The sequence below is a fragment of the Aythya marila genome, assembly GCF_965140915.1.
Source record: "Aythya marila genome assembly, chromosome: 13".
NCBI classification, from domain to species: Eukaryota; Metazoa; Chordata; class Aves; order Anseriformes; family Anatidae; genus Aythya; species Aythya marila.
This window is the reverse complement of record NC_139054.1, coordinates 9,039,544-9,054,040: the sequence shown is the minus strand read 5'-3', so window position 1 is coordinate 9,054,040 and position 14,497 is coordinate 9,039,544. Positions and strand designations below refer to the sequence as shown.

Here is a 14,497-nt window from a genome sequence, read left to right as displayed (position 1 = left end):
TCACTACTAACCAAAGAAATGGCACTTAGCAGGAACAAACCAATTTAATCAAGTAAGAATGTTTTCTTCAGCTGGACTGAAATAAACATAGGCTTCCAGGATAATCCAGAAAACACATTTCACAAAGACAGAAATATCACCAGAGATGCTCAAAACTCAACTGGACAAGACCCTGCGCAACCTGACCTAACTGGACTTGTTCTAAGCACGTGACTCTTCTTGATGACCATGAAAAGCTCTTTAAACATATTTAAATATCGGATTTAAAATTGTTGATTGTTTGTATTATACAACTGTAACAATCAGCACCGTTTGGGTATTTAAAATGTCAGTTTTCCTCTTTACTATCATAACGAAACAAAGATGCATCTAAAAAAACACGCCTAAATACAGATCTGCCTCCTATAGAGGAACCTAATAATTGTACCAATCAAGAATTTTGATGGCAGCATTAATTTAAAAACAGTCTTTACTTGGAGCTTTCAAAAACGGCGCTAAATGGTGGGGGCGGGTGTTAAGTCTGCCTTAAAAAATTAGTATCATGTGTCCTGTTTGACAAAATTAAAGTGAACACTCCTCTAACTGTGTTTTAAGCACTGTGCTCCTATGCCATTAGCTAGTACAGGCATGATGGAAAACAAAAGAAAAAATAGTCAGAAACTGAAAGCTAGATCTGGTGGGAGAAAGAGAAGAGAGACTACTAAAGAGTATTTTTCTCAAGGATTCTGATGAGAAGTCCTTTGCATAAGCTACCTAGCACTTTCCAATTAAATGTAAACAATGTACAAAACAAGGTTTTGGAAAGTACTGATTCCTCCTTATTTTCAGGAACCTTAAAAGAAATGAGCTCTAAATCTTGCCAAACTTAGACCAAAAGGCAGGCTCTCTAGCATTCTCCTCAAACACTACACAGCACACTCGCAAGTTGAGAGTTCTTAACACTAAGGCACAACTACAGTTGTTACACATAGAAACGTTTTATAATTTCCACTTGAAAAGTCAAAAAAACAGAACCCTGGATATTTACATAACTAAGATCAGAACTCTCAACTTAGGTTGCAAAATTAATGGCAGAACAATTAAATATGCCAGAATTTAGAATGACTACATATAAACAACTACTTCAGCTGCAAAACAATTTTATTTTTTTAAAATAATTTACTGGCAAAAAATGCTCAAGAATTACAGGAAGATCATTTTTGCACATAACTTTATGCATTTCATATCCAAATGAAACATTTGCTCTCCTAAATTAAGAGCTATTGTAAAGGACTATATTTAAACTGAACATCTATCAACTCTTATGCACAATAAAGAAACTCTGACATACCTGCTAGATACTTTATCTCTCAGGAAATTAAACTTATCAGCATACTTTCCCTGTCACAAGCAAATTTAAATACATTTAGAATCTACTGTTAAAAGTGTATGTAATATCATTTAAATTGATTTTTTCCAGGCGTGTATACTCTGAAGTCAAATAGAAGCATAGCCTGTCTTCATCTAATCTTTGTAGTTGCTACATATTTTAACTGACATACTAAAATGATAAAGATTAGACAAAAAAATCAGAAGTGGCTCAATCCCAGCGAGCATTTTGTATGAAGTCACAAACACCAGGAGTCACACTCTGCAGCACGATCTTCCCACAAATGGGAAGCAGTGGCACAATTGTGTTTTTTTTTGAAGCAGCCGACACACGGGTACCAGTCGTTATGAAGTCAAGCCTGAGTATTTAACTCTGAGGTTGACTTTTTTATTTTCAAAAAAAATAGGCTCTTGAAGATTATTTTATATATACGTATATTTAATGTCATCTAAACGATCTGCCAAATGATTTTTAATATGACACCACCATAATTGAAGTTTAATTCCAAAACACCTGCAATATTAACTTTAAAACCTGTATCTAGAAAAGCTCCCTCATAACCAATTAAACTTTAAAGGCCTTTCTAGCTTTCCAATGCAAGCCTTTCTAATCTCAGCATGGAATGAATGTGCAGGAATAGCAAATCACTTTGTTTCTATAGGAGCAGAAGATCATTTAAAGAAATAAAGTCTTTTAAGTACCTGCTCAGAAGGATCTACTTTACAAATCATACATTTAGAAATTTCATACTTAAATAAACTTACGTTACTTGCCACTTCATCTTCACTTCATGATTAATATTGCAGTAGCTTCACACACACTACATTTTCAGCTGAATTACTTATACAGCTAGTTCTGCTTCTCTGTGTCCAGTCTTGTTTCTATTTGTCTTAGGCATGATTTTGTGATGATTTCACTTTCATGTCCTTCTCTAGCTTCAATATGTTGAATTACATCTAGTCAATCAAGGGAAACCAGCTGATGTGATCTTTTTGGATTTCAGTAAAGCTTTCGACACAGTTTCCCATAGGATCCTACTGGACAAAACATCCAGCACACAGCTAGACAAAAATATCATACAATGGGTGAGCAATGGGCTGACGGGCAGGGCTTAAAGGGTTGTTGTAAATGGGGCCACATCAGGCTGGTAGCCAGTCACCAGTGCGGTGCCCCAGTGCTCCACTTTAGGGCCAGTCCTCTTCAATGTTTTTTATAAATGATTTGGATGTAGGACTAGAAGATGTTCTCAGCAAATTTGCTGACGATACTAAACTTAGAGGAGTTGTTGACTCTGTTGAGGGTGGAAAGGCCTTGCAGAGAGATGTGGACAGATTGGAGAGCTGGGCAATCACCAACTCCATGAAGTTTAACAAGAGCAACTGCCAGGTCCTGCATCTGGGATGAGGTAACCCTGGCTATACATACAGACTAGGCAACAACACGCTGGACAGCAGCCCTGCAGAGAGGGATCTTGGGGTTGTGGTTGATAGAAAGCTGAACACGAGCCAGCAGTGTGCCCTGGCAGCCAGGAGGGCCAACTGTATCCTGGGGTGCATCAAGCACAGCATTGGTAGTTGATCAAGGAAAGTGATTGTCCCGCCCTGTGCTGGTGTGGCCTCACCTTGAATACTGTGTGCAGTTCTGGACACCACAGTACAAAGAGGATGTGAAACTGTTGGAAAGTGTCCAGAGGAGGGCTACTAAGATGGTGAAGGGCCTAGAGGGGAAGACGTACGAGGAACAACTGAGGTCACTTGGCCTGTTCAGTCTGGAAAAGAGGAGGCTAAGAGGAAACCTCACCAGGGTCTACAGCTTCCTCACGAGGGGGAGTGGAGGGGTAGGTGCTGATCTATTCTCTTTAGTGACAAGCAATAGGACCCAATGGAATGGTGTCAAACTGCAGTAGGGGAGGTTCAGGCTAGTTATCAGGAAGAGGTTCTCCACTGAGAGGGTTGTTGTGCACTGGAACAGGCTTCCCAGGGACACAGTCACAGCACCAAGCCTGTTGGAGTTTAATAAAGATTTGGACTGTGCTCTTAGTCATACGGTCTAAATTTCTGGGTAGACCTGTGTGGTGCCAGCAGCTGGACTCGATGATCCTTGTGGGTCCCTTCAAACTCAAGATATTCTATGATTCTAACTTATAAGTGAATATGCTGAAGTTGTAAAGCTGACAATTTTTTAAATGATAACTCAAGCCGAAGGCACAAAACAACGCTAAGAGCAGAGAATGGAGTTTTCCTTCCAAACACTTATCTTGACTGCATGCAGTTCCTGGCTTATCTCAAAAAATATAGGGTACAACAAAGGATGTAGGTACACGTGTGAGAATTTTTCAGTATAAAAGGAGATTATACAGAGTAGATTTCATCAGCCTGGAATAGAAAACGGAGGGCACAAAATCCATTTGCATCATTTTCAAGAGAAACATTGGGCTGCAAATAAAGTTACCAATTAAAAGGTTAAAAAATATTATTTCAATAAAGAATACTGGAGTAGATAGACCTTTGGTATACATACAGTTCAATTTTTATAGTAGAAAAATGTTTTTCCTATATAGAACAGTTAAGAATCACAGACTGCACATAAATTGAGATCAGTACCTATTTTCAAGTACCTACTAGGTCAAAGATTAGAAAAGAGAAAGAGAACCCTTCACAATTCAAACGACAGTAGTTTGACAGTAAGGAGAATAATAGGCAGAAGATTTTGAAACTGAAAGGAGAAAGAGTACGTTTTAGCCTTTACACAGTCACAAAATTGCAACATGCATGGGTGAGAGACTTAGGACTTCTGAGCACATTCAGAGAAGTACAAGAGGAAGCCACCAATATGTCCACTATTAGCAGCTAGACACAAATGAAAAAAGTAATTACCATGGCCAGTTTAACAGCTCTGGTACACATTCAATCATTTAATCCTTTTTCTAACACATGCACCGTCTCTTGATATACTATTAAGCGAAGCACAAGGTACTGGACTGTGGTAACGTGACCATGTTTCTCCTGACAAAACACTACCAAAAATTTTAGCTCAGGGCTGCTCCATGTTAGGTAGGAGCTAGCAACCTTGTCACGTTGCTTCTCTATTTTACATTCCTCCGCTTCTGCTTCTTCTTTGAGCTGTTTAAAAGAAAGAAAAACACTCCCAAAACGATGGGTTGCTATAAGCAGCTTTTTTTTTTTTTTTTTGAATTGGATGTTTGGCAGTGTGCAGAATAGCTTTTAATTTTGTGAAAAAGACAGTAAAAAGAAATAGGAAGTAATGTTTGGGTTCTACATCCAACAATTCAAGAGCTAGAAAATATCTGCTCTATGGTTATCCACATCACTAATTTTAGTTACACAGCCTGTGCAGTGAAAGCGACACAGGAAGAAACCGCACATGACCGCATAATTAAAGATACTCAAAAAGCACAGAGGAAAGGCTGTTCAGGCAACGAGAAACCGTACTTTACAGATTCATCATTCCTGGCTTGTCAAACAGCACTACTAAAGAATATCCTAATATCCTTTTTAAAATATATATATTCTTATTACATTAGGGCCTTAACCAAAAGGGCATCCCCTCAGATTGAACCACAGCTCTTCCATGTGAAATACATTTTTCTGTATCCGGAACAGATCAATGGTTTTCTATCACAGGTGACTTCTGCTGGGGAGGAGGAATTGAGATCCAGTACATTGGCTTTGAAATCAAAGTAGCCTTCCAGCCTTTAATATAAGTTCTTGTCCACTACATATTGGCAACACCTGCTGAAACAAAATGATAAAGTGACAAACTTAAGTAGATGCTTGTTTTAACAAACAGATGGACAGGGATTTGCTCATTGTGTAAGTTACATCTGCTGGCTAGCAAGCTGTGAACAGGCCTGTGATGCAGAGTTCCTTTAAGCCATGTACTACTCATCTTTGTTGAGAAGTTATACGTTGGCCCACCAGTCAAAAAGAACCCTTCAAGCACTTGGGAACATATCAGAAATAATCATGTCTGCCCAAGCAATAAAGGCCTTAGTTCTGTAATAAAAAAAATCCCAGGTCCATTTGAAGAATGGCAAAAGCCATTGGACAAGACCATGGACAGCCACAAAAAAACAGGAATTTGGAAGCCTCTCCACATTGTCAAGGAGAACCTTTACAACAAATAAAAAATACTGACTAACTCTGTATTTTCTGTGAAATTTTAGCCTTCAGACAGTCCTTGTTTTTTGCCTTTTTTTTTTTTTTTTTTTTTTTTTTGCTAAAGACATATTCTAGCATTAAGTGTCAGCCTTGCCAGGAGAATTAGTATACACTTTTGAGTCAGCTCCAAGAAATCTTCACAAGTCAGATGAGAAGACACTTTTCACAAACAACAAAAAAAAAATCTAAGAAAATCTAAGAAAAATCTAAGAAATCTAAGAAAAAGCGACTGCTGTGTCACTTTTAGCTTTTGCATCTTCTGAGCATGAACACCACTCCAGAAAGTCTCCTATAACCTGTTTGTTTCCATTCAAACATGAAAAAGTCATTACTGAAGAACTACATGTCTCAAGATGTTTGAGTTCTACAATGTAATCTAGACTTACGATATACATCATATGTGTTTCTTCAATTGAAAATTGAATTTGCTGTTCCTATTCAATCACTTGCTGTCTCCTGAGTCAAGGTTGGTACCACCAACAAAAATAACTTTATTCTTTCAGGCAGCAGCAGAGTAGTACAAATAACATTTTCATGTAATTCACATTGAACGTTAAGCTATAAATGTTATTGCTTTTAAACTTGTAATTGCACAATTCACTGCATACATCATATTTTTGGCCCTTGTAAGGTAAAAAAAACAGTCATGCCCTTAGTATACGCAATGGCATCATAAAGAAGCATGATTCCCCTTACACCATACCCCCAGCACACCCATGGAGGAATCACAATGTGGGAACTTGGTCCATGGTAGTGAAATTGTTATTAACCATGACAGGAGGGCTCATTCTCAAGTCAGACTTGGAATATACTGGTGTTACTCCTCAGCTACATGAAAAGGCGGCAGGTGGTAACAAAGAAGAAATTTCAGGTTAATGTAACAGGCAATCACTCAACTACTCATAATTGCTTGGAGGTTCCCTTAAAATTAAAAACAGGGACTCAAGTTTCTTGTGACAAAGCCACGAGTAAGCCTGATGGCACCACTATATTCACACAGAGCAATTTTTTTTTTTTTTTTCTGTCAGTCCAATACCTTGTACTGTTAACTGCTCACAAAAAAAAAGTAAGGAAATTTCCGAAGGCATTGGTTGACTTGAGTTAGGATGGCCATATAGCACAGGAACCTAACTACAAGAAGAAACAGAACAGAAAACACATCTCTTCAGCTAAGCAGACAGTGATTACATTGATGTGATTACTCAATTACTTAACTGCCAGGGGCTTAATGTTGTTCACACAGCAAGAAGCAAAATTACACACGTTAATAAAGTGATTGGAATATTCATACACCTCTTGATATCTTGCAACTGATTTTTTTCTCCCCCAAGAAGTTCATTTAACAGCTGCACAAGACTTGTTTGAACAGCCAGATGAAAAATTCTAGCAAACCAGAAAATAAAAGTATTTTTGCCAAAGAGTTGCAATGCAAATTCACAGTTAACAAAAGATATGACAAACATAAGGCCAGAGCTAACCCGACAGATACTGTTTATATGCTTTTAGTTCAGCAGTAAGCTTTGTCACATAAATTACGATGCCAAAAATGTATTATATTATTTGCCAATTATGTACTGGTAAACCATTACATAAGTTAGATATAAAATATGGCCAAGCCTAAAAAAAAGAGAAAAAAACCACCTCCAATCCAAGGGTATTTTTGATGATAACAGCAGTTGTGCTTTAAGAAGCATGCGTGTGTGTATACATATAAAACTGTAGTGTTTTTACTTCAGCAACAGGAAGTTATTTCTAGGGTTGGTTTTACTGATGCTAAAGCAGAATATTCTGGATTTACAGTGACACTGCAGAACCTGCTGCATTCAGGCTTGTAATATTGAAAAGAAACTGTATCTAGGTTTGTATGTGAGAGATATTATATACTTTTTTTTTTTAGTGTTTGCTTCAAGTATCTCAGAACTGAATTTCAGAGAGTCACCAATTTAGAACTGAAAGTGAAACACGGCAAATCTTTTTGACCCAAGGTCCCTATCCCCCCTTGTTTCAGCATATATCCATAACCTTATTCATGGGTATATTGTGGCACGAAACAGCAATAACTGTGAAAAATGCCAGTAAACAAATGCCTACAAGATAGTAGTTGATCCTACATCAAAAGCTCTATGCCATACTGACACTGTAAAGGATGCCATAGATTCACCAGCAGAATACCATTTACTCACTCACCAAAAAAAAAAAAAAAAAAAAACTCCACAGATAAGGTCAAAATAAGGACTACAAATCTTTTGTTTACAAGCAAGTTTTTGCAAGGCCTCTAAAATTCATATTCCATTTAATTAATTCATAAGTACTGTAATAAATCATCATTATGAGAAGGTTTTTGCATAGACACACATCAAGTATTTAAATAAGTGCCTAAAGAACAACATGCACTATGGCTATTTTTGTCAGAGGCTGCCTTTAAACATTTTCACACAACATCTTTCATGATGAAGGTCGAATCCTGATGGTGGTGACTGGGCTCTACTACATTCGAAAAGATAAAGATAATAGCACTGCAGACAGCTTTTACTCAAATGTGATGGAATTCAAAACAAAGCTAAAAATTAAACACAGTTACAATTTGAATTAATAAGAAGCAAACAAAATATGGATCCTCGATGCACCTGCTTCAGGTTACATAAAAATTCCTTTTAATAATATTCCCTATATGCAACATCTGATTTTAAAGCTTTAACTATTGAATATTTATCAGTGAATCGGTCTACTATGGTGCTGCATAATTTTTTATGCTATTACATGGAAACAGGTTCCATGAAATAACGATTGTTTTTAATTTAATGTGGTGCTTCCATTATGACATAACACACTTTTACCTATCCCTATTCTGCACTGCACGTAGGGATGCATCACACGTGCCAGAGGGGGGAAAAAAAAAGAATAAAACACTAATATCCTACAAGCCATTAGCAGGCTTGGTACAGGATACAGGAATTGGATTTTATAAATCAGTCCTTCACAAATTCTACACCCTACACAACCAAATATATCGCAGGAGAGCAAGTACATCGCTATTTAACTCTGCACAAACTGCAGCCCACAACAAAGACCAACAGAACGAGTATCTGGTAGAGCAGGAGCGCAGCACTGTCAGAGATGGATAAGGTGCCACAATAGGCAGTCTCGTATCCAAAACAATAACCCGGCTATTCGTTACCTATGGGGAAAGAAAACCCACAAACCAAACAAAATCACGCAAGGCATTGATTCGCCTCGACAACGCTCGGGAAAGCCACCGCTCCTCCTGAACAAAAGATGCCAGACCTCTCATTAACATTTTGCTCTAGCACCTTAACTCAGAACGCTGCCTTTCCAGCAGCGCATAAACCCAGCCAAAACCTGACAACAAAACCTCTGCGAAAAAAAAAAAAATAATAATAAAATAATAAAAAAAGCAAGATCTGCTTCTCCAGCGGCTCGCAGGGAAACCTCTCCGAGCTCACCTCCCCTCAGAGCCCTTCCTGCAGGCCGGGCACGGGGCGCCCAGCACGGATCGCAGCCCCCCCCCCCCCCCCCACCGCCGCCCCCACCCCTCGCAGGCCGCTCCCCGCCGCCACCACCACGGGGCCGCCCCGCGGCAGGAGCCGGCCCCGCCGCCCCCCCCCACCCAGCCCCACACCTGCTTGCGTGGTGTCGCTGAGGTCGTAGCCGCTGCCGGGGAAGTCGCGGAGCTTCCTCCCGCTGAGGCAGAGGATGCCCGAGCTGCCCGCCTCCTCCAGGGCCCGGTCCAGGCTGCGCACCGTGTGCGGCTGCGGCAGGGTGGCCGCGCCCCAGTGCGGCCCGGCCGAGAAGGAGAGCGTGAGGTGAGCGGGGATCCCCAGCCCCCCCGGACCATTGCCGTTGCCGTTCCCGTTGCCGTTCCCGTTGCCGCCGCCGCCGCCCCCCTGCCCGGCCGCCATCTTCGCGCGGCGCAGCCCAGCCCCACAATAACAACAGCGGGGCCGCCCGCCGCCGCCACGCCACTGCGCAGGCGCCAACGGGCCCGCAGGGGGTAGAAGGAAAGGAGCGGAGGGAGGGGGGGGCCGCGGGAGAGGGAGATGGGGGGGGGCGGCTGGAGAGGGGGGCGTGGCCTCGCCGCGCTTCTCCTCCGTCCTCGCCAATCCGCGGCGGCGAGGAGGGGAGGGGCGTGGCTCCCCGAGGCGGTGCTCGCCAATGAGGGGCCGAGGGGGCGGGGCGAGTGGCGGCGGTGGTGGCGGCAGCACGCGGGGTGTGGGGGGGGGCTCCGGGGGCCGCCGCCCGCGGGGCTGCGGCGGGGCCGGGATGGGGGGGGCCCCGGGTCTCCGGATGGGCCACGGGGTGGGGGGGCTGCACCGTGTCCTGGGTCAGGCCGGCTGCTTTCGGTACCGGGAGCCCTTTTGGGGAAGCTTTTCGGTACCGGGAGCCGTTTGGCGCCGGTCGTGGCTGTGGCACCGGCGGTCACCGATGGCGCCCTCCGGTTAAAGGGGCGTCCCGGCCGGGCCGAGCATCTGCGGAGGAAGCCAGCAAGGAGGCGAGGCTGGCCGTGACCGCACGTCCGCCGGAGTGGCGTGGAAAAAAAATGCAGAAAAAAAAAATAATAAAATAAAATAAAATAAAGCAAAATAAAGCAAAAATGACTGAGGAATTGGCATGGCAGAACAAAGGGGAGCGGGTTGTGGCCCCCACAGGGGTTAGGGAGCGCTTCTGCGAGCCTCACGCGCCTGCCTCAAAATGGGGAAGCCGAGCAGAGAGCTTTTAGGCTTCCCTAAATGAGCTGGCCGCCGTGTCCTGGGCCCTGCTACGTTAATGAGGGGCTGCCTGACTGCTGGAACACTCTGGGAGATTAATTAGCTGTGTTACCATGTGATCTGCGCTCGTTATGTGCTGCATATTTATCTGTCAGAAATTACTCTAGAGTCATCATTAAGAAACGGTAAAGAAAGGCTCAGAGAGACGCATTTTAATGCATTTGCTATGGGTTTGATAAGCAGAATCAGCTTTTATGCTTTGATCCTCCTGCCGGTCCTTAAATGGATTTTTTTTCGTGCATGCATGCATCATGACTAATTTGGGGATCTAAGGAAAATTCCTCTTATAAGCAGGATGGAAGAGACTATAGCCTTCAGTCAGCAATATGTCAATGAGAGACAGCTGAGCCATTATTAGTCAAAGGAGGAACAGCCCTGTGATATTCCGTGGGCGATATCTGGCCAAAATTCAAATGAACTGAATTAGCCAGGATCAGGAAGAAGGTACTGAAGAGTGAAGGATTTAATTCTTTGGTGCAGGATTGTACGGACTCTGGGATCCCTGTGTCACTGCAAATAGATTGGCTTTCCAGCAAAAGAGGCCACTGTGCAAAATTAATGTGTGGCGGGGGAAGGGTTCCCATTGTCACCTGTAAATATTGTGGCTGGCTGCTTCCTTCAGCTTTTGTGGAGCATGTGGATGCTTTTGTGGAGCGTGGGATTAAATCTTACAGCTGAGTATCTACCTATGAGTCTGCCTGCAATGAGCCTCTGCTCTTGTCCTGAAAAAGCAATTCATTCCTTGGGTTCACAGCAGGAAAGTTAGACAAACTTGTAGAAAAACTGTGGACTGCTGCATTCAGCCGGGTTGCCAACCGGAGAGGGTGGAGGTTGACAAACCCTGTGGCTGATGGTGGGCCAAGTGTGTTTGATGGTTTTGCCTGCAGACGTGGAGCAGGAGGTGCAGTGGCTCTGCTCTGCAGTTGGCAGGAGTGAATCGGAGCATCAGCCAGGAGCCAGCCCCAGCAACTAAACGTTAGAAATAGCTGCTCTGAGTTTGCAAAGCTGATGGTTTGGCACAGGGCCAGCTCAGATTTGCCATTCTGCTGTCCTCCCTTTTAGCCACATCACACAGCTGCCTGCTATTTAAAGCCGAACTGATCTCTGCAACGTCAGGAAGAGGAAAGGGGATGTTTCATTTTGAAGAAATGGGTCTGACAAATCGTCAGAGAACTCGAGTCACCATTTAGTTATGCTGGAGTTCTCGCTTATGAGGGACCTTTTTATCTTTAACACAGTATTCACTGTGTCTGCAGGTGTTCCTACTCAGAAGCACACCAAACTCACTGAGCTTCTTCAGGCACTTGCTCACTCCTTTAAATGCATTAAAGTGTCCAATAAAACAGGCCAGAAACCACAACTGAAACTTTTTCCTAGCAGCTAACAAAAAAAAAAAATCTCCAATATTGCAAATTCTATCTTGAGCAAATTACTACTTATTCAGGCAGAAACTTGGAAAATGATTGCATGTTCCTATGATATGGATATGTGCAGATTTACTTTTATGACCATTTATCACCTCAAGTAGCCACACAATCAGAAGAGATGTCTGGAATGCTGCAGTCTAATAATTTGAATTGTCTTTTATAGTCTGTCTTTTATAGTCTTTCAACAGTTCTTCTACCTGCTTACCCTGCTGCCCTTTCTTTTTTTATTAAGAACCAGTAATAAGAAAAAACAGAGTCACTAGTTTAGTGGCAGAAGGCTCCCAAAGCCAAACTTCTTGTCATAATGAGTAGTAAGTCATAGCTGTGCCAGTTTCTTCTATAAAACAGAGATGATAGCATTTTCTTGTTTAATAAGGCAGCTAAAATGAAAACAGGAAGAGGTAGATGTTGTAGTGAGACTGCACTAGACAAACCTATTTTCTCACTACTGTACTACAGACAGCGTCTGTGTTTCAGAAGACTGAAAACCACCGAAAATCCCCCACTTCCATGTATAGCTTCCACTTTGAAAGTCTTCGTGGTTACCCACATCCGCTCTAGATGAGATAAAAACTCATAAACTCATAAAGATATGATATCGACTAACATTGAGAGGTACTGTTAGTGCCCTAGAGGAATGAGATCTAGATAAGGCTTTGATCTACCTAACTTTCAACATGTATTGCAAGATGTGGTTATTCAAAAGTCTTGCAGTAATCTTGTTCTGGGTATGACTAAGCCAAGCCATGCTCTGAAGAAGTGCAAGAGCGGTATGGCCAGCCTGCTATGCTGTACTCACACCTCTTCTGACCACTGCTCAGCATCATTGCTCACAGCTCCACATTTACCTTGAGCGCTGCCTTCTGGAGAAAGCTAGACAGGGTCATCTAGATTGGAAATGCTGGTACAAAACTGATTATGAAAGAAGCGTAGGGAAAGCAAGAGTGGAGTCCCTTATCTCTCATGTACCTTCATAACATCCCCTTCTGTCCTGCAGGCTGTGTCCCAGGTCAGGTCAGTGGCCTGGGCAACTGCGCATGACAAGAGCATCAAAGCACTGCAACAGTGACACTGCTCAGGGGTGTAATGAGGTGTAATGCTCCCCAGAACTTCCCCTGGATTTGCAGACCTCTGCTGCCTGGCACAAGCTCTGGGCACCTCAAGCCAAGCAGCAACTGCAGGGTCTGACTTGAGTAGACATCCTCAAAGATCTCAGCGTTCCTGAAATAAATACTTGAGCTGAATACAAAGCAGATCTTTGTCAGTCTGGATTGCCTTTTGCAGTGAGAAACAAAGTCCTCCTAAGATGTCAGTTTTGACCTTTCTTTGCAGTCTTTAAAGACTTCCTTGCTTTAAGCAATTAAACACCAGAGCTTCCACAATGTTCTTACTATGTTTCCTTATGAGTAGCCTTAGTCCTCCTACATGTGAGGTACTGAGATAACACATTCACAGTTATTTCAGCACTCACATGATCCTTCTGCCATCTCCTTGATTACTCTTCAATTCCTTCTCACTTTGCATACCAGTGTACAGTCTGTTCCTAATTGGTACTGCTTTTCTTCTTCAAGACCTGCAAATGTCTACGACCTCACATAGAGAGTTTAAATAATCTCCAAATAACCAGATTCAAGACTCATACTAAAATGGTATCATTTGTCCCACATTGAAAGAAAAGCAAGCAAACCAAATAGGTCAAGAGGCAAACAGCACGCTGTCAGTGCTAAAGGGTGGTGATTTATCTGAAACATCATTTTGAAAGAGCTAGAGATAACTCAAAATACTACAGTATCTGATGCTTCAATAGAAAAGTGAGCGGGATTCCATCTGCTTGTTTTGGTGAGCAATATCTATTCTTAAAAGTCTTTTGTACAGAACGCAATAAAACAGCAGATCCATTAATGAGAAGGTTCCTAGTGCCCTTTCCATTGGGATCATCTGATTATTTGTACAGCTAGCAATGCTTCATTGAGCACCAGAAAATACATTCTTGAAGGCAGCAGGGAGGGCAGCTCCTACCCTCAAAGATGTAATTCCAACTACCACTTATTCCAATTACACACACTGGAAATACCTCCTCATGGTGCCACAGAGGTCTTTTATCTTTTTTATCCTTAACTGGTCATTCTAGTGTGATTTCTAGAAGTATTTTTTAATTGTTATTATATTTTATTTATTTTGAATAATGTGTTTGCCATGCAATAGCATACTTTCCTTGTTTGTTTATTGGCAAAATTTGAAATACATACCTTTTATTGGAGGTTTACTCTAAATCAAGAGCCTCTGAGAAGCAACATGAACTATAACTGCTCTTACACAACCAGCAACAAAGCAACCAGCAAAAAAGCTGCATGCTCTATCAGTGAATCTCCCTCTGCTGGGATGTAAGTAGGTTGGATACAGATTGCACTGGAGCTACCAAGTCCCCTGTCATCCTGCACATGTGTGGGTTGAGGCCAAGCCCATGCTATTGCAGTTATCTTTAATCAAGTATGCCATGCATTTCACAACTCACATCTCTATCACACAAAAGACTGTCTAAGATAGGAAGTAACTGTTGTGACCTTGTCCTAGATAACTGGACACAAGATGATCAACTGTAGTGTGCTTTAATACAATCATTTTGGTGTGACATCATCCTGTAGGCCTCCAGCTCTAAACATACTTTTCATGGGATGACTTTAAGGATGTTCTGCATATTCCAGAGGTATAGCTAATGGGTTTAGTAAGAGT

At 42.1% G+C, this 14,497-nt stretch overlaps 1 protein-coding gene across 2 annotated transcripts in view; it reads right to left on the bottom strand.

Moving 5' to 3' along the window:
- Positions 1 to 9,504, bottom strand: part of LRCH2 (leucine rich repeats and calponin homology domain containing 2) — a 44,956-nt gene extending 35,452 nt beyond the window's left edge. For both annotated transcript variants that reach the window (XM_082770549.1, XM_082770550.1), the window contains exon 1: positions 9,191 to 9,504. In XM_082770549.1, coding sequence (XP_082626675.1) covers positions 9,191 to 9,470 — 280 coding nt within the window. In that variant the 5' untranslated portion in view covers positions 9,471 to 9,504. The remainder of the gene's footprint in view (positions 1 to 9,190) is intronic.
- Between the last annotated feature and the right edge of the window lie 4,993 nt (positions 9,505 to 14,497).